The sequence below is a fragment of the Tyto alba genome, unplaced genomic scaffold (assembly GCF_018691265.1).
Source record: "Tyto alba isolate M040663 unplaced genomic scaffold, T.alba_DEE_v4.0 Super-Scaffold_20000042, whole genome shotgun sequence".
Lineage (NCBI taxonomy): Eukaryota > Metazoa > Chordata > Aves > Strigiformes > Tytonidae > Tyto > Tyto alba.
The window spans coordinates 3034209-3057897 of NW_024881293.1; the positions used below are offsets into that span (position 1 = coordinate 3034209).

At 37.3% G+C, this 23689-nt stretch overlaps 3 protein-coding genes across 4 annotated transcripts in view; 1 reads left to right on the top strand and 2 right to left on the bottom strand.

Moving 5' to 3' along the window:
• Positions 1 to 1781: 1781 nt before the first annotated feature.
• LOC104362952 (arylacetamide deacetylase-like 4) lies at positions 1782 to 9777 on the bottom strand. Its single transcript, XM_009969333.2, has 4 exons — positions 9520 to 9777; positions 5044 to 5260; positions 4130 to 4193; positions 1782 to 3101 (listed from the first exon to the last, which is right to left on the bottom strand). Exons 1-4 carry the CDS (start codon positions 9673 to 9675, stop codon positions 2324 to 2326), a joined length of 1215 nt encoding a protein of 404 aa, XP_009967635.2. The 5' UTR covers positions 9676 to 9777; the 3' UTR covers positions 1782 to 2323.
• Positions 9778 to 14760: 4983 nt separating this feature from the next.
• LOC104362953 (arylacetamide deacetylase-like 4) lies at positions 14761 to 23497 on the bottom strand. The gene is made up of 4 exons (XM_033007746.2): positions 23403 to 23497; positions 18934 to 19150; positions 17421 to 17484; positions 14761 to 15741 (listed from the first exon to the last, which is right to left on the bottom strand). Exons 1-4 carry the CDS (start codon positions 23412 to 23414, stop codon positions 14970 to 14972), a joined length of 1065 nt encoding a protein of 354 aa, XP_032863637.2. The 5' UTR covers positions 23415 to 23497; the 3' UTR covers positions 14761 to 14969.
• DHRS3 (dehydrogenase/reductase 3) overlaps positions 18995 to 23689 on the top strand; it is a 50240-nt gene continuing 45545 nt past the window's right edge. The window contains exons 1-3 of one of the 2 annotated variants that reach the window (XM_033007748.2): positions 18995 to 19107; positions 21102 to 21172; positions 22707 to 22834. The gene's annotated coding sequence lies outside the window, so the exon portion shown is untranslated. The remainder of the gene's footprint in view (positions 19108 to 21101; positions 21173 to 22706; positions 22835 to 23689) is intronic. The other variant, XM_033007749.2, reaches the window with a different exon arrangement.

The window sequence follows — 23689 nt, forward strand, 5'->3', positions numbered from 1 at the left end:
TCAGATGTAGTCCAAGGAAATCGAAGGGCAGATGAAGCTGCAAACTGAGTGGCACTCAGTACTATTTATGTTTTAATTCCATCAAGAAAAATGCAAGTAAAATCCCCAAAGTATAAAGAGAAAGAAGACAAATTGGCTGAAGTACTAAAATGTGAAAAGGACAATACAGGGTGGTGGATTACTCCACACAGACAACATGTAGTGACTCCTGAAATAATGAAAAACTAATGATTAAAACCCATGAAGAAACCCACATGGGAGCAGAAGCAACGGCTGAATCAGTAAAAGGGTATGCAATAGGGGTCAAAATGTTACTTACTGCCAAAAGTGTGAGTAACCAATGTGAAATTTGTCTTAGAACAACCCAAAGATACAGGCCCGACCCCTCCAGGATAGGTAAGAAAAGGCATAACTCATGGTGAGTACTGGCAAATAGATTTCTCAGAATTACCAAGGTGAAATCAATACTGATATTTATTGGTATTGGTGGACACCTTCTCTGAATGTCTTGAAACTTTCCTGTGTCAGACCAACAAGGCAAAAGAGATAATAAAGCATTTACTAAAATAAATTATTCCAAGATTTGGAGTATCTTTAGGAATCTGACAGGGGTCCACATTTTATAGCTGAGATTGTCAAAACTATGAGCAAAGTTTTAGGGATAAGGTGGAATTTAGACATTCCCTGGAATCCACAATCCAGTGGACAGGCAGAAAGAATGAATCAAACACTAAAACAATGAATTTCTAAATTGTGCCAGGAAGCCCATTTAAAATGGGTCGAAGCTTTGCCACTTGCCCTATTGAAAATTAGGGTAACTCCTAGAACTAGGGAAAAGATAAGCCCTTGTGAAATGTTGTATGACAAGCCTTATAATGTCACCCTGACAGGGAGGTCTGAACAAATGCGTATAGTAGGGGACAAGGTATTATCTGATTATCTTTATCCCTAAACAAGGCACTGAGTTCCATCCAGAAATGTGTACTTTTAAGAGCACCTGTACCCCTTGATTTCCCGATACACTCTTTCTGTCCTGGAGATCAGGTCTCATTAGGGACATGGAAGGACGATCCCCTTGAAAAAAAGTGAAAAGGACCCGATGGAGTGTTGCTAACTACGAACACTGCTGTGAAACTTGGAGAAGTGGAACCTTGAATCCATTGTACTGGAATAAAGAAGACACCTCCTGGAATCTGGACATCAGCACCTAAAGGACCATTGAAATTAACTTTAAGATGCCATTAAGAAATTTCACCCGGAATGTTACTGAATCATTTATTCATCTAGATTGCATACAAGGAATATTTGTATTTTGTTTCCTTATAAGTGTGAGGGGAATAATCATATTTACCTATTTGTACAAAGAATTAACCTGTGCCAAGATTGTCTAGAATGGAGATCCGGGTCTTGCTGACTTTACTAGTGCTTTCATTATACAGTAGTGAGCCCCAAATCTTGATGCCAAAATGGGATTTTTGTTCGTGTTACTTACAGTAATGTTGATTATTGTAACTAGTTGCTTAATCCAATGTATGTCACATTATTATTCTTTTATAGATTCTTGGATTGCAGTGTGAGTCACGAAGTTTATAACATCGTAAGTCTCAAATGGGGGAATTGATGTAGTATACTTCACACTTGCAAGTGGCCATAGTTAATAATTGATAGAAGTACACTCTGTGCTTGCAGGTGGTTATATTCCTATATATCTTTATCTATATATAAAATGTATATGCAAGCTTTATTGTAGTAGATGTATTCCTTAGCCAATACTTTTTAAAACATCTGTAGTTCCAGTATAAACCTTTTCTGACCTCCTCTCCTTTTCTTCCACTGTTATGTCTATGCTGAAATATTTTCTACTATATTCAATTCTCTTTAAGCTTGCCTCAAATTCAGCTTTCACTGGATACAGGCTTTGATAAATCATTGACTGTGCTTACTATACACTTAACTTGTAGATTCATGCCCTGTTACCTGCCCCAAGTTGTCCTCAAACTGCAATTTGTGTGTTAATATTAACAGAACTTTATTGAGCCAAACTGCATGGCAAAACACTTGCCATGGGGACCAGATATTTTATGGGTACAGGAGAAAATTCTGAAGAGGTGGTAGAAGAAAGAAAGGTTCATCTGGTTTTGTCTATCATAAGAGAAAACAAAGCCAAAGCCATACCAAATCCCTTTGTTGGATAAAAAGAAGACAGATGCAGTGCAGAAATTTAAGAGGATGATTTAAGAAAAGCAAAATTGAAGGTGTTTTTTAAAATTCTTTGCAAACAATGAGAGAGAGGGATCAAGAAGGGAAAGCCAGAAATGGAATTTTACATCAATCTTAGAAAATTTACTATCCTTTCCAGGCCTTTATTTCCAGATCGGAATGCTATCATTGAACCACAAAGAGCTAAGAATAATGTTCCATGGAATCCCTCTTGCAGATGGCACCAGGTCACTTTTATACCATGATCCTCTAATCGTTTCTTGTATAGCAGTCCATCATCTCGTAGCACATCAAATTCACAGGTCAAAATGAAAGCCTCAGGAAGTCGAGCAATAACACTGTCTTCAGCTAACAGTGGTGAAAAAACACTGTCAAGCAGAGGCTTGATCTGTGTATAGATTTCTTCTGAGAATGGATATGTTGTACTTGGTTTGTAGCCTCTGTTTTTAAACTCATGAGCGATATAGTCAGGATTCACCCATTTCTGATACTTCAGTTGCAAGTCTTCTGGAATATGACAGTGTTTAAGTAGTGCTCCCGTGATCGACAAGTCCATATTAAGATACTTCAAACCAAGAGCAAGGGTTCGTTCCTTTAACAAAATGGGGATTCCTTTATTCTGCTGATAAGAAGGCAAATCAAAGTTCACACTCTGAAGAAAAGGATATATTAGGATTTGTGCTCTCAGCTTTGGGAGATCTCTTCTGTTCACCAGTGCTTGGGCAACAGCAGCAGTGAGTGTACCTCCACTGCTATCTCCACAGATGATGATGCGAGAAGGGTCTACTCCATAATCTTGTGCAGTCCTCATAAAGTGTATGGTGGCAGTGACACAGTCCTCGAACTGGGTTGGATATGGATGCTCAGGAGCTAAGCGGTACCTAAATAGGAGTGAAAGTGTTTTACCATAGTCATAGCTAGTGATTGGTCCTGTTGTCGTTTCATTCATATTTTTCTTTCTGAAGGTAGGAAAATGTTCTGAGATTATAATTACAGCAGTAGAATTGATCATAATTACTGCTTTTGATATCTAATTTGCTACTATTGTTAATGTTTGGGGGAGCCAGTCACACTGTTCTATCTCTGCCGAATACTTCTTTGCCTGTCTTTTAGGTGACAGAAGGCACATGCAGAGTTATTGTAGAATTAAGAGAATTAAGTGGCAAGGCAGGTATGTATGAATCGGTTGTCAGCAATTCTAGTTAGAAATTGAAGTGGTCGTTTCCCAGCAAATTGTTACAGAATTGGACCATAGAAAATTGATAATGAAAATATGAAAGATTTTCAGGGGTTTTGGTAAACTGAATTTTTTACAGGCAGAATCAATAAGAGTTAATGCTTCTCCGAGTATTTTAGGATGTAAGTAGTAATTAGTGTAATTTTGATCAATTTATAAGACATCAACTCTTTTCCTGAACTTTTAGAAATTGATTCTTTTAAAAATTCATTACAGGTCATCAGAAAATGGTTTGGAATGTTCACTTCAAGTTGATTGCAAGGTAAATGTGAATATCCCTCTCAGTTTTTCAGAACTACTACTAGGATGAGTATTTAGTAGTCTGGGCAACTGCACTTTTAACAGGAACAGTTACACTTCAGACACAGTGTTGGCTTTCAGCTTAAGGTGGTTTGGATGAAGCTTTAGGAAAGAAAAACATCCTCACCTCTTAGTGGTGGTTACAAATTATAAAATTATTATAATGGATTTTATTTCAAAATAAGCATGTGGGGATTAGTTGAGTAATTCTTCCTAAAAATAATTAGTGCTGGTGAAATGCATGTGATCATTAAATATAAGTACTGTACGCACTTTACAATGAACTTGTGGTGATTATGCATTAAAGACTTACAAAACCAGAAGGAGGCACAACTGGCTATCATATTGTGTGTCTGGATTGATTCCACTTACCCAACAGACACAACCACAGAATTGCTTTTTCTAGCAAAATAGCGGCATGTTCTTTCATAAGCCCCTGTAAAACAAAATATTTCAATGGAATTGTAATTTGCTTTAAAAATTAGTTGAATGAAAATATTCTGAAATTCTTATCTCTCTTCTGTGATTAATGCTACACTGTAATTCTCTTATTGTGGCATGGTCTAAGTGTGGGCACTACTCACAATTTTATTACGTCTGTGGGTATCTTCTTGCCAGTAAGAAACCTGGAATTTACACCAATGCATTGTTTCAGTCTCCTCTTTGAAAAGTTAATAGGAAGTACCACTTCTGCCACTTCTAAAGTGGTGTTGAAGACAGGAAGTTAATTAAATAAATTAAAAAAAAAATTAAAAAAACATCCTAAATCTAGCACAATAATTTTTCTTCTGCATGAGTCACCATCTAATCAATTACACCTTTCCATTTCAAATGCCAAAATGTATTTTTTCCTTATTTTGCAACTATAAAGACACACAGCAGTATACACATATACACAAGTTTGCACAAACATATGAACACAAATTTGGTTGTTTAAAATAAGAAATAAAATTCTAATGAGATTTTCAACTTTTCTCATAAGCATGAAGGAGAAGAAGGAAAAAAATGGGTATTATAGATGATCAGAGAATAAATGTTCTAGATACATGACCTGTATAAGGACAATTTAACATGATGCCTACTGCATGTAAATAAAACTATTCTGCTGTCCTGAAATTAATTTTGTTTTGCTTAACCTACTTGTTAATTCTAATTGTTACTTAATTCTTCTTGTTATTTAAGAAATACCATACCAGATTAGAAACTACACAGTGTTTATAGTTATAGCTCATATTACTTATATTACTTACAAATTTATTATATTACAAATTATTTCTATTACTTACGAATGCTTCCAAACTGTCCAACTCCTCCATGAAAATAAAGGATTCCTCTTCTTTGGCCAGTAGTTGCTATGTTTGGCTGGTAAATTCTTACTTTAACCTTTTCAAACCTTAAGTCCTTGATAAGAAGATATTTATCTTTTAATGGTGGTATTCCATCCATTACAAACCTGAGGAAATGGACCTCTGAGGTGATACCTACTTTTTCCAAAAATTTTGCCTGTTAATAAAGGGAAAGAAACCACGAATTAGTGCAGATTTCCATCTTGTGTGGAGATTGATCATGAAAAATTTAAAATTCCATGGTCAATTCAAACTTTGTCTCCTGATGGTTCTTACAGTGAAGTGGCCAGTTATGATCATGATTTCAATACATCTTCATTGTAATGTAATGCCTACCAAATTTGAAGTTCCAAGAGCAGTAGATTTCACAGGAATGGATGAACTTATCTTCTATAGCTGCCTTCTGGCCATGCTTGCCCAAAAGCAAGGCCTTTGAGCCTGTGGGAAAGCCTGCCTGAGAGCTGCTTTCACAAAAGCACAGTAACTTGGCTCATTCATACCATCTTACATCCCTGGCAAAAGCATTACCAGTATGGTCTAGCAGAATATAGGATTAGCTTTGGAGCCAACTTCCAGATCAGATTAGAAATGTTAGATGAGAGCATGGTGGTTTTCAAATTATTTCATTCTTCAGTGGTGAAATCCTGGCTTAGTTTTTATCAGTAGGGAATTAAAAAAAAAGTCAAACTATTCATAGTAGATAAAAGAAGGTGTCAAATACTTCAACTTGTCAGGTGTTTAAGTAACCCTGTGCCTGAACAAAATGAGAAAGTAGTTACAGCATTTTAAACTTCACCTTCGGATGAAGAAAAGTGGCTAAGTTTTTCAAACTCATGCTACTTTTTCATTTGCAGAAAAAATTTCTGTAGCAGCTACCTCAAGTGGCTTCTTGGACAAGAATAACTTTGAACCTTCGCTTGATCTTCTCACAGCTCAGTGATTCTTAAACACTTAGGCTGAAGATTCTTATGTTACTCTGAGCTAGTCTACTTCTGGATTTAAGCTGTTTCAGATGTAGTCTGCTCTAGTCTATTCCTGCTCAAGATGAAAAAAATGAGGCAGTATCACTCTATTTCCACTATACTGGATTAAATTTTATACTTTTCTTCTTCAACAGTAGACTTCTCTAATGAGTAATTTAATCTGTTGTGTTGCCATTATTCATGTATATGCGTTTAAAAAATGATTACAGACACAAAACTGTATGCTGCAGGTATCTTAAAAACCCACAGTAAGTCATGTGGCTTTCACCTCACATTTTATGGAGCTCGTGCAGCTCAATAATGTGGTCCTGTTAAATTTGATGTAGGTATCCTGCTTTAGGTCATTTGAGGAGCTGATCCCGTACACAAGAAGGATCATCTTGTGGCCAAACTTTAGTCTCACACTGATTCCTTCTACAGAACTCCTGTATGATGTCCATGGGAAAGATTTTGTTTCTTTAATCCCCCAGTTCCGTTCGGTATTTTCTTTCCTCACACTAATACTTTTGTAACAGTAAAAGCTAAACCTGTAATTAGCTATATTGTTTATATAAGCATCATCATTGTCTTGGAAATACTAAAAAAAAATACAAGTACTTCTCAACTGCTGTGTTAAGTGTTGGCAGTCTGATACCACATTTTTGTCAAACCTGCAGTAGTTTTATATGTCAACTTTCACAGAGATTGGCATTTATTTATTTTGCTCTTAGCTGTTTACTGTTAGCTGTGAATATCTTCTCTGGGTTATCTCCAACAATGTACAGTTGTGCCAGACATCCGTAATTAGTATCATCACACATAATCTCCATAGTTATTCCTGTTAATATGCAAATGAAATTTTAATCTTGTATTGTTTCAAATTGTATTGTTTTAAATTGTACAGTTCCTGTGAATAGAAGTTCTACAAGAACCAGCAGAATTTGCATTTTTGCTTTGTTTTCTGATTCAAGTCCATTTTTAAAATATATATGCTCCCTCAAAATGAGGTGTTGGTTTTTGGCAGACAGTTTCTGGAAAAAAGTGATCACTTGCATGACAGCTGCAGGACTGGGCTGTGTGTACATAAAGGTGTATTTAGAGTACAGCTAGACTATGCATCACTGATTTCTTTATTACTTTCAGGATCTTCATGTTCATAAAGCTTGTTCTTTTGAGGGTGATTACTAAAGTCAGTCAAACATGACCTACATTTTGATATTTGTAAATAGGTGCGACTGCTTAGTAGTATAATTTGTAGACCAGTATTTGGATGGTTTGGTTATATATTGATTAAGGATCTTCTAACACTATAGCTGACATGACAGCTTGAAAATTAATAAAGATTTACAGGTAGCATAAGACAGTCAGAGTAAGGGACTAGAGAACTGCTACCTCGTTTGAAGCGTTGTCTAACTCAGCCTGTGCTATCACTCTACATGAAACAGTGTCTGGCATTCACAGTGAAACACTTAAAAACTGACCCACTGGAAACAACTCACATGGAGATTTCCATGCACCAGAAGAAAAGCTGAATTAGATTAGAAGTGGGAGTCCAGATACATGTTGAAGCGAAGGATTAGGGCCTGCAGCAACAGGCATAGAGTAATGTCTGTGGGAGGGATGTGACAGAGCTGTGATATGTGGTGTTAAGGTCCTTTGTCCTCTTTACGCAAGTATAAAAGCCTACTGTGTATACCCCAGAACTCATCTGAATTGCGTTTATACCAGCCCTTCTACCTAAATCATTACTAGAATAAACTGGGTACAAGAAGGTTACAGAACTATTAACACAGTAGGTAGCATAATTTAATCAGACCCTCTATTTCCCAGACTGGGTCAGTCATAAGTCCCCTGGCTATTGTATAGCTTTACAGATATGTCAATTTTTCTTCTTATAGACCAAATAGTAGATGAAAAAATAAAGGATGAGTTAATGGATTTTTCAGTGAAGAAGTTTTATTAACATTAAGATGTAGCTGTTTTTATTTAAATATATTCTCATAGGTGATTGCAGAGATTTCTTCATAAAATCTATTAGATTGGGCACACCTACTTCAAACTAGATTGTCTCCAGTGACTTCACATGCATCTTTTGTACCAGCTGAAGACTGGATATGATAGTAAACTTTAATTTTCCCTCTAGTTTTGACATCACGGGTTGTCATCCCTTGAAAGGCTTTGGCTACATTGGCATAAGTAATTGGCCTAACAGCCATACCAGGAGTTGCTGTATGACTTGGACTTTACTTGCACTTAAACTTTTGTATAACTATACATTAATATTCTTATATTTCTGCTGCTTTGAGGTGATGTGGTACAGTGCTTCTGCTTGGTCTCTCACTGGGCAGCTGAACAGATACAAAATTATAACATTGGAAGTTAAAAACTACATTAATCACCAGTAAATTTAAAAATTCTGCAGTTTAGCTTTTCACATGTGAATTACACAAAGATAAAACTCTGATGGATGAAAACTATTCATACAATGTTTCGAAAATGTGAAAGTCCACACATTGTATAGTATGTGCAGGAAAATTGATTCTGACTTCTATTACTATCCTGGTTTATTGCACTGCTTTACTATCATAGCAGTGGTCAGGCCTGGGTGAGGCACTTCTCAAGAGACATGATGACTCACGTTCTTAGGAGTTTATTGGCTGACTTCAAACAAAACTTAATAAGCAATGCAGCAGGGAAAAGAATGAAGAAAGAATAACATTAGAACATGGAATCCAAGCCAAAGAAACTGAAGGGTTTTTTCACAACTTGAAGAAAATAAGCTTTATTTAGGTATCACAGATGTGTTTTTAAAATGACAGAGGCAACAATTCAGGAAAGGATAATTGATGAAACAGAAAGACAAATGAAAGTCATATTTTAGTTTTGAAGAGAAACAAGGATGAAAAACAAGGAAGGATCAAAAATGTGCCAAAAACAATGACACAGAAAGGCAGCTTTAATAATATGTGTAGTATCTCAAAACGGTCATATTGAAAGGCAAAGGATGATGAACGTGGCAGCTGTCTTTCAGATGGCTCGGAAGTAGAGCGATACAGTTGTAGAAGAGAACCGAGATCACAGACATCATCGAGTTGCTCATTCTCTAAATAAACACTGCGTTATACAAAGCAGAAGTTCCACACAAACACTGCAGTAAGCTTCTTAAGCCTTCCAGCACTGCATTGAGGCAACATGATTAAAAAGCTAAAACATAGGCCATCAGAAAAAACTCTGAATTACACAGTCTGAAGAATTATATTTTTCCATACTGTTACCTTCAGTGCTGTGTAGCAAGCAGTAGTCTGTTATACCCAGCTGAGCTGAAGGTGCTTACATCACCCAGTTGCATGTTTGCAATGTATTTAAACATTGATTCTAAACAAACCTCACCAATCCCTTACCCCTCTATCAGAAATTAAATTAAAAACTCCAGCTTTAATCAAGTTTTACTTACCAGACCAAACCCGAAGTTCATGACGTAATGAAGAATGTAAAGCTTTCGGCGCTGACTAAATCCATGAGGGATTTCTGCCTTGGGATGTTCATAATAGAATGCCATTGCCACAAAGACAGTCAAAACAGCAAGAAAAATCGCTAGGAGGAGTTCCATCTCACTGTACTGTTAGGAGCCAAATGTGGCTTCCAAACCAGCTGTGGCTTCTTTCCCCTTCTGACTTTTGAAGGATTTCTGAAGGTAAAGGCACAGGATTAGCAATTCTCTTCATATCCCATCATCCAGCTTTTAAAAATGTCAGTAGGAAGATGAAAACATGTGGCAATCGAACCATACAATTAAACAGACATTAACAATTAGTCATGGGAGAAGCTTGCATAAGCAGTTTTTCGTATTTGCAGCTAACATGTTTTGGATCTGTGCCCATCACTATATAACCAGTACTTGATATAGCATTTGTAGCGTCAGTGTTATGAGAAGACAAAAACTTGTTATGTCTCTCTGCCTTTCTTGAGTGTAGTCAAGTCTGTATTATTTATGAGTTCCTGCGAGTTCCCATGGAATAGGATTTCTTAGTAATCATCTTCAGAGCTGCTCAGTTTCTTGATTTGTTGTGCCCACATACCCCAGTTCTTCACACTTTTAGTGAAATCAAGGTTTCAGTGTCGCAAACACATTTCATCACCATTGATGACTGATTTTGTACACTGCTATGCTGCTGTGTCTTTGAGTCTAATGGAACCAGAAACAGCTGCAGCCTGAAGTGTCAGTGCTTTGCATCTTGCTTCATCCCCCTAGAGAGCTTTTCTCCAGCAGGTGAAAGCCTGTACCAACTCTTAGGTTAGTTTGTTTTGTGTTTGTTTTTTTCGTGGCCTCTTGGTTGAGCCTTACAGGACTGCAATCTTTGTCTTCTGATTAATATATTACTTACAGGTGTCATTCCAGGTAGAAATACAATTCCAGCTCATGAAATCTAGATTTAGACTTCATAGTTTCAGTGCTAGTAGCAGTGACTAGACATCAGCAGCCCGCTCGTTTGTCTGTACTGTGTGGTGAGCTTTAGGATCTGTGCCTTCCTCTGAACTAAGATATTTTTCAGTATAAAAATCATTAGTGATAAGATTTAACCTGAAATAAAAAATCTGTAAAGCAAAGCTTTTTTTGACTCATATAATGTCACCTTTGGGAACAGTGTCTTTTTACCAGTCTGCTCAAACTGTGAAGGCAACAGATTTTCACTCTGAAAAATAGCAGTATGGGTAAAGTGAGTGTGTAAAATTTTTCCTTAAAAAAAAAAAAGAAGAGTGCAAGGGATAAGCTGACCTTGAGATGTATAATAAAATGAAACTTAAATGCAGAGCACCCCAGAGCTTTAGAATGCACAATCCATGACCTGCATAGGAAAGAAGACAGACTTGATTCCTGACTTTAGAAACCATTTGTTAATTGTTCAGAATAAACAGGAAGGAACTTAATTTCAGAACCTGGTGATACGCTCTCTAAGAAGAAGCTGATTCTGTGTTCTGCTCCCTCTGCTCAAACTGTTTCTTCATTTTATCTAACCACTTCTTACAGACTTCCATTTCTCAATGTCCCTGTTCCGTCTCCCTCCCTTGCCAGAAGGTTGTTTGTGTGCTAAGTATAAAATCAGGTTCCTTTTTGTTTGTTCTTCCTTGTGGCAGTTGATACAATCGCCCAGATCGATAAGGGATGTTGGTGAAAGGCACATTGCCTGGTGATTGGGACACTCTCTTGGGAAATGGAAGTGTTGAATTCAAACCGGTCAGGACCAAGGTGTGTACAGGGTTCAGCTTTCTTATAGTTCAGACACGATTATTAGAAAATCCTGTTACACAAAACATGGTTGCAGCTCGATTCTTTAACTTCTAATAGTGAAAGTAATCAGCTTTGTGCTAAACTGTACTGTCCCAATGAGTTAGGTGTGGTCTAAATATGCTTATCAGATTTGGCCCCTCTGGGGATCTAAGAAGCCTTCTGATACTTGTGACAGATCCTTTGTACTAAGGTTCTTACCAGTTTGCTCACCTGTTTTCTAAATCTTTTCAGTGCCAGTCCTTACGGTAGCCAGTTTACCAAAAGCTGGTAGGTTCTGGACTCTTTTGGGCATGTTAACTAGGTCTGGACATCACAGTACCCCCACCAACCCCAGAGGCTCCACACAAAGAAAGGGTGTGCAGGAATCTGTTACCAGCTTTAGAAGAAACAAACTAGTTGGTTCCTGAAGTGATAAACTGTTTTTTTACTTTGGGCGTTGCAGGTACACAGAGTAATACATAATGTTTTATAAGCATAGGCTCAGCAATTTTCAAGCTTGCTTGAGTCCCAGGATGGAGAAACATTCCTTAAACAATCTGGCAAATGTATGGTCTCTCCAGCTTCTGATTTTTTAACCTTACCTCTTGCTCCTGTAGGATAGACTGGAGGAATTGGCCCCTGAGGCCAAAGTCTCATATTCTCCTAGCCCAGGAACTCCTTTTTGTATTAATTTCCAGTGCAGAGTTAAATGTCAGTGCCTGAACTCTTGTCAATACTGGGCTGGCATCCTTAAGCTGTTTCTCTGTTGTGTAGCAGCACACTCATGGAGAGACAGAGACTTGAGCCAGTTGCAACGTAGACTTCAGGCCGTCCCAAGAACTCTCTGCCTGGCTCTGAGTCATGGTGCTGATTAGGTGGGAAATGGGTACTCACCTGCTTAGACTCAGACACACCAGGTATGAGTGGATGCCTGTACTGGGATACTGGGAAACGATGCTGCTTGATGCAAGAAGCTGCTTTTGGGTTCCATGGAGCATGGGAGCCATCTGGTGCTTGAGATCTGAGCTTGGAAACAGCCGAGCTGGCTCCTCACCAGGGAACTCTGCCTGCCCTTGGCTGTAAGCGAGTATGCAGAGAGCCCTGATGGCATCTGTTAATGGCTTGGTTTGTGCCATCACTCATGTGTGCACATTTGTATCTATGTGTATTTCTCTGTATGCATAATTCCTTGTGGAAAGACACAGGTGTGCATAATTCTGTAGGTGCACGGCAAGTTTGTCATTCATTGTGCTTTAAATACTTGAAAACTAATTCCACACTTTGGAAACTATAAAATGTCATCAAATGAGCAAACATTCTACTTTAGCAAGGCAAGACACATAGCAGATCTGTAATTAATTAAAATAAATTAGAGGACAGGAAGTTCCATGGAGACAATTAGAACTTGCGACTTTATAAATTTTAGAGAATTAGGGAATCACTACTAAAAAAGGAATACATTTTTTCAGCACTTGCTGTTCTCTGCTTATCCATCTGCACTACCATGGTTATAACCCTCAATACAGCATAAAATGCACTTGTTCAAGAGAGTTCATAATTCTGCTCACATATTATAAAGATAAGATTATTTATATTTGTAGTAAATTAAGACCTACAGATAAAGAACCATTGAAAAATCTCAGGAATAAATCATTGTAGAGTTTGGACATTGGCCCATAAATGAGGCATAAGTCCAGTGACTGAATTATGAAAAGAAAACAAGTATTGGATTGCTGAACTGACAAGGAGTATAATACATGCTGCACTGAGTGAAACGTGTGTAAAATAGTATGAGATCATATGTGATCATCTCAACTTAAAACATACAAAATAGAACTGTATGGACATTCTTAGTTCTGGCACTTCAAACCATCTCTGTACCAGCAAAGAATCATCAAAAGAACAAGCCTAGTATATCAGATGCAAAGAGTGATATGTGAATAAAAATAATCTTAAATAAAGATAAGCCTGATGACTCTCACAGGTTTGACTGAAGTCATCAAGTCATACCCAAACTAACTTTAAACCAGCTTGCTCATGTGCAGATAACAGTACAGCTGTGGCAGAACAGACATGGATTAACTGCTCAAATATTATCCAGTTTTTTGCATAGCCTTTACAGCAGATACCAACTCTGCTGGCCTAGCTTCAGCTACCAGCATGTAAGGCAGTAAGCCAACCTTCGTCTTGAGATCGGAAACCAAAATGAATCCCCAATTTCACATCAGGTTGCATAGCTATGGCAAATACTGTAACCCTCAAACAGTAAAACATTTTGAACTTTATTTACTCCTGGAAGAATTTCTTTGCTTGGAAGAGTAAATTGCTACTACCTGCAATAGAAAACATGAAACCAAGTATGTGTTTTGTCAACAGAGCATGAAGAAACATAGTCTCATTTTGCTGAGAGGGACTGGAGAACAAGGATTCACAAGTAACAACTTGTTGCTCCAGAGATTTGTAACTGCTAACTTGTCGCCATATTTAATTAATATTGCGACAACGTGAAGAATATAACCCACCATTTTCTTCCTACTCACCGTTTGGCAGACAGAGGATGAAGATGGGTACTAACCTCTTTCCACACTTGTGCATGCATAGGTATTACAAGTGCAAGGTGGTTGCATAACAATGATGAAATATTTTACAATTTCTAGCCATTGCGTGGCCAACTATTTTGACATGCAATGGCAATTAACTTGGCATCTGTGGTTAGCAAAGGTGGATCTGTCCTAATGAGTGATGTAAAGTTGAGCTGAGATTTATTTTTTTTTCCTTTGTGCCTTGGATATTTGCAGAAATTATTTTGGCGACTTCCATGCTGTTTACATACTTTCCCCCAATCTCCAAGTAAACAAGTTGATTATTTATCTGGTTACAAAAAAAGGCAAAACCCACTGTATCTCTGTCTTCCCTGAATACAACCAAATGCTTCTCAGAAAGGAACTTTATGGAATATAGTTTAAAGGACATTGTTATGTTTGTGCAGTTCTTCCTTACTGCATCTGTGTTGCCAGTTTTGGATACTTACCAGTAGCCACCTCATACAGCTCTTGTTTCTGTACCTCCCTTCTGTGTCAGCCATTTCCCTTTGAAATCAGATTTGTACGTACACCCAATTCCCTCCTTCAGATCCTACAACTAAGTCCAAAGTTACGGGTTGCCTATACGCATAGTCTGATGATGATCACTATTCATCTCAGAAGTACTGAAAGTATCTTAGCTCTCCAGAGGCGTTGGACGGGCATTTTATCTGTGCTGTCATGCTGATTTTGTATATATTATGTGGATTTATGTATGCACACTGCTGATTACTCATATATTGCATGCTTTGAAATGTTTTTTGCTATGGTGGATTTTTATTCTTTGATATAAGAAGAGAACAAAAATTCTTGCAATGTAAGAAGAGAACAGGAAAACAAGCATACTAATTAAAGGGTTTAAAAAGAAAAAAAATAAAAGACAAAAAATACATCATGTTCCCAGGTAATAGCAATTGAAAATCAGAATTCAGCCGACCATGCTAATCTTAACTTATTATTTCTTGCCTGGATTCTAACATACAAATAACTAGTAAATAGTCAACTGAAACACATTCTGTCAGCGTACCAGTTCCCTGTATTGAATAAAACTTTTTAATAGCCTTTTATAAAGTTTACAGTGTGGTTCACCATTTTACTTGATGATGGAAAAGAGAAAATACCATAACCAAAAAATCCCAGTGCACAGTGGAAGCCTTCTTCCATGTGGTGCCAGGTCACTTTTATGTTGTTGTCCTCTAACCGTTTCTTGTACAACAGTCCATCATCTCTGAGCACATCATGCTCACAGGTAATTATACAAGCATCGGGTAGGCAGCAAAAAACAGCATCTTCTGCTAAGAGTGGGGAAACTCTTGTCTCAAACAGTTCTTTAGTTTCTTCATGGACTTGAGGTAAAAATGAAGTGGGTAATGGTGGCTTGTAGCCCAGTTTAAATATCTCTGGGATAAGATCTGGATTTATCCATTTCCTATATTTCAAATTAATACTCTCAGGAACATGAGCACCTGCCAGAATAGCTTCCTTCATAGAGCAATCCTTATTCAAGTACTTCAGAATAAAATGGACTGTACGTTCCCGGGACAAGAAGGCAGTGAAAGCATTTTTCTGGTGAGATGGCAGATTAAAGTTCAGTGCTTGGAGAAATGGATAGATCAGTACCTGGGCACGTATCTTTGGGATATCTCCTCTGTTTACCAGTTCTTGACAAATACTAGCAGTAAAAGTGCCCCCTACACTATCCCCACAAACAATAACCCGAGCAGGATCTACCCCGTAGTTTTCTGCAGTCTTCAAAAAGTGTACAGTAGCACTGAGACAGTCCAAAGTTTGGCCTGGATACTTATGCTCAGGAGATAAACCATACCTGCAATGTACAAAAGACAGCTATGATTACAAATACATATATTTCTAAATTGTTTGAATGGGTCATCTTAAATGCATCCCATGCATTTGCAAAAACTCACCAAAACCAGCATTACTTAGTTAAAGTTTTGTATGCTGAAGCAAACCAGAACAGCTTCCGCTCCCATTTCTGTCAAAATACAGAGACCATTGATCGCTGAGGTTTATTCCAGCATAATTTAAGAACATGAGGGCTTGAATAGTGCAGCCCAATCACCCACATTATACAAAGCCACACATTTTCTCAACTCCTGATCTGAGTGTGCCTGCCTGCCATTGAAGTTCATGCCAGCAGGGAAGTCTGCAGTTCTCTCATTTGGACTGTCCTTGCATGTATGTACAGCTGTGAGTCAATCCTGCTTATTCACAGGATCCAACCAAGTTCTGGCTTCTGAGCTTTTATGCTGGGGACACTGATTATTGTAGCATTATATGCTAGTACATTATTGTGTACTATTATTACATTTTAATATAAAAATAATAACGTAATAATATATCTAAAACACCATACAGTAAGTGTACTGGGGTGACAGAATAGCTTTCTGTAGACAATTCTTTCATTTATTTTATTAATTGGAACAAGTGAATTATAGAGGAGTGATGTTAAAGTAACAATCTCTCTGTTACTAACTCCCATAACTAACAATTTACTCTCATATGATAAAAAGCAAGGCAGGCACAACAGTCAGATATCCTGTCAAGTTAAAATGTTGTAATTTGATTCCAGTGACATAGAAGACTACCTGGAGACTACATTTTGAACAGCCATCATTCTTTATTCTCTGTATTTGTGGTCTTAGGGCTTTCTGGAAAAAAATAAATTTAATAAGGAAAAAATAAATACTATAAAGGTAACGGTGCAGGCATTCTCTCTTAACCCATCACTGTTTGCTGAGGCGCACTGCTTCTGCTTTTCTATTTTTTCACTATTCTGTGAAATTAATTCAATGGATTCATAAAGTAAACATCCTAATAACCAGGGAATAAAAGGATGACAGTATCTTATTTCAGAGTCACTTTGAACGCATGGTGACTTACCCAGACCAGATACAGAATATGCAATTAATTCTCAAGACCAATTCCCCCCAACTTAATAAAATTCCTTAGTAATGAATTTTTACATGGAGGAATTTGTTGGAAACTAAAATTTCTTCATACCATCAGCTATTTTCCATAAGCAAAACATCTTTAAAAGGAAGCAGTGGTCCATGCAGTTTTAAAAAAATGTATTAAATTTTAGACTTATTATTTACTCTTTAAAATCATCCCTGAAACCCCCTAAATATTAAAACGTGAAATGGGGAAGACATCATATAATTCCTTATTATTGAACAAAGGCAATGATTATTGTGGTGATAACGATGTCAAACAAACAAATCTCTTTTCCTGAAAATAGCTGACATACATATTACTTTTGTAACTTTATAAACCTGTATCAGATATTTCTCATTGTTATTTTATGGCACGTGCTTGTTTACACATATCAACAACATAGGGGTAGACGACATTAGAGCTCAGTTTCTTTTCTTATATTCAAAGAAATGAAAGTACAGAATGGGCATCGTTCAGAGGAGGGGGAAGCAGGGGAGAAAGCAGAGGAACTATTTAATTCTGGGTGTAACGCTGGGTGGAGTCACTTACCCAACAGACACAACCACTGAATCAGATTTTCTGGCTATGTACCGGCATATTCTTTCATGACTTCCTGAAGGACAAATGTTGTTAATATAATTAATATCTAAGAATTAAGAATACTTGAAGCAATATTATCTTTTTTTTTTTTTTTATGACATATTGCCATGATTAAGTGTGGGCCCCTTGCCTGTTTAGTGAGCTACCCAAATTTTCTCTATGATAAAAATAATCTAGACTTTTGATCATCAAAACACACTGAAAAGGTCATACATTTAGAGGGGTTGTTGATACATAAGGAAGATAAGGAATTATGACTATCAGTATTAGACAAGGGGTAATGGTTTTAAACTGAAAGAGGGCAGATTTAGATGAGATCTAAGGCAGAAATTCTTCCCTGTGCGGCGGGAGAGGCGCTGGCCCAGGGTGCCCAGAGCAGCTGTGGCTGCCCCCTCCCTGGAAGGGTTCAAGGCCAGGTTGGACGGGGCTGGGAGCCCCCTGGGCTGGGGGAAGGGGGCCCTGCCCGGGGCAGGGGTGGGACTGGGTGGGCTTTAAGGTCCCTTCCAACCCAAACAGTTCTAGGATTATTATGCACAATTGCTTAGAATGGTTGTAAGGGATAACATAGCTTGAGGTGTTTATAAAAGCTTTTTACATTATTTTAAGTAACTGTGAGTCTGAGACTGAGTTAGGCATGTCATATTGTTTTGCTGTGGAAAAGTACTATAGCAAAGTTTAAATGAATTTTACATTTGAAGCAGAGATTTGGCTATCTGCTGAAGAATTAAGGGTGCAACTGGTATGCCCCCTGTGAAATCAGTATATTTCTGTGTGGCTAATTCAGACAGAAATCCAAGGCATCCAAATTGTGTTATAGTAAATTGTCTAATTATATAATTTTTCCATGGTAAGGTTGTGGGCAGAAATATGCCTCTTTTAACATAAACATATTTAAAGATACATTGCTTTTTCCTTCAACCTTAATTCTAAATTTGCAGCATTTAGAAGATTTGGTTTACAGGTATTTGTTCAGTGATGAGTTCTTTCAATTACAAAATTCTAGCACCATCTAATATGTGTGCATGTCTACTGTCTGCAGAAACAGTATCTTTTATAACTTTTTAAATTACATGTTTGCAATTATTTGCTTTCTCTAATAATTAAACTGAAAGAAAAGTCAACATAACTGAAGTATGTGCATCATGCAGACTCATTTTAAAATAGCTGCTATAGGCCCCTTGAATTGCCACGAACACTGTTTATAGAAGTCCCAATAAATATGTTGCAGTTAGAGATCAAAGGGAGAAATACAGGTGTTAACAATTTCTGTCAGGTTTTCAGACAAAAAATTCATTTCTTTCTTTAGCAGCACCCCTCACTCTAAGGAATATATATGCCATAAGTGCTTTTGATCTCTCAATCTCTCAAACTAAGCTTCAGTCACTTCTTAGGTTCAGGAGATTTTAAAAAAATACACAGTTAACAATCCTAAATAATCATATTTTCTCTTTCAGTTCCTTACTGATGCTTCCAAATATCCCGCATCCTCCATGGAAGAAGATGACTCCTCTCCGTTTGCTTGCAGCTGGTACTCTTGGGAGGTAAACCCTCACTGGCACCTCATCAAAATGCAGATCTTTTATGAAGAGCTTTGAATCCCTGCATGCCGGCAGTCCATCAACAATCAACCTCATAAGTATGTGCTCCTCAAAGATACCCAGGCTTTCTAAGGTCTTTGCCTAGATAGTTATAACAGGAAAAATGAGAAATTAATATAGGGAATTCAAGCTACCTCTTTCTATGTTATATTTAGGATAATTGTATTGGTTATTTGTTACTTTATAGGATTACCACAAATAACTTCAGTGGCTTTGTGATTTCAGTTATGAAAGTGAAAATGTACATTTTCATGAATTGAGGTACCATTGTTTCTGGAAGAATGTTGTAATACTTGTTCCATGAAATGTACTATATAAACACCTTTTAATTTCTGTGATCTGGATTTACCACAAGTAACATCAGGCATTTGCTTAGGCATGGAAATCAGGAGTCATGAGGCCTGAGGCTCCTTCTCTAATCAGTCAATAGAAAGGCATTTCTTGAGGACTGCTCCAATTTCAGGTGTGTTAAATCATGCCCTGGAGACATCTATTCATCTCCATTAATTATAAAGGGAGGCTGTGTACTTCAGATGCCTCAGTTAAAGTATTTAAAGTTAGGTGAGTATTTAAGGTTAGGGTGTCCCCAGCATGACACCATTTAGTATACTGGGAGAAAAAGACTCATACAAGTTTGTGTGCAAGATTAGGTGATTTACTGATGTTGGGTCATCTCTATGCCACAGAGTCAGTGAGAAGAAGCTTTAAGAAAATCATTAGTGCCTCTAATCAGTAATGAAGGGCTGCTGGCCTAAATGAAGAACTGATGCAAATAGTTCTGAATCTTATCTCCTTTTCCATCAGTGAAACTGTTGCCTTTATCAAGATCTCACAGGTATTCATGAAATGGCTCTTCAGTCAGTTTCTTACATATAATCAGGGAAAACAAATATTCTAAAGACAGGGGAGGTTTTTTAAACATGTCAAAACATTTCCTTTTCCAGGGACAGTCAACTGCTGATAATTAAGATAGCCTGAGGATCACACTGGATTCCTCCTTTATTACTGAACACTGTTAGAACGGATGCATTTCCTTCTAGGGACAACATTTCCCTTCCCATTAAATGATGACTTAATTGCGCTTACAGACTATTATAATTCATTCTTCTGGAATGATGATAATCATCACAAGCAATCTGCAAATTGTATTGTTCTCTTCTGAGCAACAGAAGTCTCCATGTACACTGCTGTATCAATGCCTTATAAACTAACAGCCAGCTATGCTTTTGTAAATTCTTTCCAACCTTGTGTATCTGGCCTTTAATTTAGATCTGCTCTTATCTCAGAGACAATTCAAATATTTACCTTAAATAGTAATTTTGTTGTGAAAGAATGCCAGAGAGACAAAGAGGCAGAACTTTCTTAGGTGCATGATCCCAGCTATCATGTACATATGAAGCCAAATATGTAGCTCAAGCGTTTTGCAACACCCAGTTCCTCACCAAGGCCTTCCTCAAACAACACGGATTCTTTCTTCCTAATAATTTAGACCAGGCTGCAATAAACAAGTTGGGTGAGAAGTAATAAAAGAAACCACCATGAGCCATGAAAGAGAGAGAAAATAATTTAGAAACAAAGAAGGGAACTCAGAGATGATCTGGACTTCTTTCATAACACTCTGTGCCACAACTGCCAGCAGTGCTTGGCATGGTTTAAGTTCCAGTTCCTAGGGACAAATGGATAGATGTAGTTCATGCCCTACATTTGAAAACATATATTTTTTAGGTGTCCTGAAAAAGGGGGAAATAAATGTAAGAGCCAAGGCAATTGTGGCAGAAACCACAAGGTCAATATAACCTTCCCCAAACAACAATTTTCAAAAACTCCATGACTCTTAAGTCAGTCTTTTTGTCAGAGTTATGATTTTGGAATGGTTAAAGTTGGGAGGATTGTCATACCATGTTTATTTAATCTCATCTGTACTTTCTAATATCCCTGAGTTTTTATAGAGCTTTCAGATGGCAGATAGTAATATATATGATAAACTTAGTATCAGAGCATTCTATCTAAATATCCTCTTTCCTTATCTTAGGAGCTCCTCATGTCACAGAGGCATCTTCAAATTCAGGGAAAACACTGTCATGAAGAAGAATGGGGAATTTGGTATGTATTCTGTTGAAAAACTTCTTGATCAATAATTACAAAATACTCCAGAACCAATAACAATACACTCAAAAAATAAAAGATATGACTTCCTAGACAGATGTGATCAGTGTTAGTAGGTGAAACATATTATATAAGCCGGGCTCTAAAATGTGTATATATGTAGGTAAAAGAGGACCCAGATCAGCATGTGAGCATACCTTTTCTTGTGAAATAGTGTCTTTGAAAAACTATTTGCTGGAACATCTAAATTCTGGCACAAACTGGCTTTTGATGTGGAAGATCATATGGGGACCAGATTTTTACTTTAAAAATAATTATGAAATCACATACCAACTAGCAAAAGACACTCAATTTGAACTTCATGGACTTTAAGACTACATTAGACAGTCTTTCTGTCGGTCACTTTGAAGTGTAAGGCTTTGCCAGCAGAAGTAATTATCATCAAAGCTTTCTATCCGAGTGCAATACGCACAATTAGTCTAAGTGGAGATCTCTATGAATAGATTAAAACAAAAGCTAGGATGTGAGCTTGGAGGATTTCTCTCATCTCTTCCATTTGGGATTGTCATTGATTTCTTTATGACAGAGTATGTGGATAGATGCAGCAGGAGCATTGTACGTATGACAGCTGTGCTGTAGAAGGTACACATTTAACTGTTGATGCAGCTTTTCTAAGACATATTGCAAATAAGGTGGAAGAAAAAAGGAAAAGGCTGTCTTGTATTGCAGAAAAGAGAGGTCTTTACTGCAACATACAGTACAACCAGACACATCACCAGCACAAAAAAGCAGCATTCATCAGAATGAGCAGGATGTGTTCACTGCACATGTCCAATGCACAAAGTATCATGTGCTTTATAAGAAACCTGTGAAGTCCTGACTATGAGGGCTACTTCTGGTAGTATAAACATAAACCTAGAAACTCACCAAAAGTACCAGCAGATGTCTAAAGGTTTTTGAACAAAAATTGGGTATTGAATGGACTCAGTGCATAGCAAATGGTGAAATGCAGCTTTAAAACTATCCAGAAATAGGAAGCTGAAATTTCTGGAGCATATTATCAATGAAGATAGAGTATGTACTATTGCATAACAGCCACTTAGAAGCTGTAAAAGCAGGTAAAAAGAATCATCCGAAAGAATCTTTTCATCCAAGTATAGAAACATCATAGAGTCATATTATTGTATTACAGCCATATTATTATATTAGGTTTATATATAGCTTAGTGTGAAAAGCAGTGTGGGATATGTAAGGACAGCAGACTCCTCTTTCATGCCAAACAGCGCAGAAAGGTACATGGGGACTAGGCCATTGGAGAACCAGGGACAATTACTGGATTTGGTGAATGCTGTTATGTAAGTTCAATAAACCCATGTAAGTCTTTAATAGATTATAGTGCCCCAAATCACCTTTCAGGATGTAGACCTTAGTTAGTATGTTCATCATGTATAACTAGAGGAATAGAGAATACCTTTACTTGAGATGAGCTCCATACAAACATTAATGAAACCATTCTGTGATTTTCTTGCAGGCTTTATTTTGATGTGTTATGTGCCAGACGTGACAGGGCTTAAGCTGCTCTTATGTACTCCTGTTGCCTTCTTTGCAGGCTTTTTGAGCAAAAGTTGTTTCTTTCTCTGATGGCAAAGCACACGCACAGTGAGTCTGGTTTACAGATACTTAAATAATAAGTGATGACAGGTCTGGCTGAACCAGCTTTGGCCAGAAGGTTAGGTTATATAACCTCTGGAGGTGCCTTCCAGCCTACATGATTCTATGATATTTAACTAAGACACAGTAATTCAGTCACAATGGAAATGAGAAGAGAATAATGGGTAAGAAAATTACTGCAGATAGTTCAAAATTTAGGAAATTAGCTTAAATATATCAAAGTGCATTGAGATACAGAAAGTTTGGTTGTTATTATTTATGTAAGTGATGTTCACAGCCCTCCTGTCATCCACAGGACCAATCATTTCACTATAGAAGACAATCAAATTACAGTTGCTGAAAAAGAATGCATATCTCAGTATGTAAAAGAACTCACCTCATACTGGCTGCTATTATACAGAGTAATAGAATACCAAATCAAACTTTGGCCTGTATCTTTAAATGTGTCTTGCTGTGTGGTTCCCATAGTTGCAATATTTAGACACATACCATCATAGTTCTACTCAAATTCTTCCTTTCCTGAAAACCACAATCTCACAGAGCATGATAAACTCACCAGAATTTCCATCAGTGTGTATATGCAATGATATAAGCGGAGCTTTGATGGCTGGTCAACATCAGGCGGAATCTCTGCCTTGAAGGAATTATGATAAGTTGCAATTAAAACCAGTAATACAAAACCAATTAGAATGCCTGCTGTTAGAGCCAGAGCATAAAAGGATTCCATTTTTCTTTGGAGAGAATAATCTATTAGAGAGCTAGTTGATATGATCTGTCGATATTTATATCCTCCAGACTGACTTCACAGAGAAGTAATTTGCATACCAAAATTCCTCCACCCTC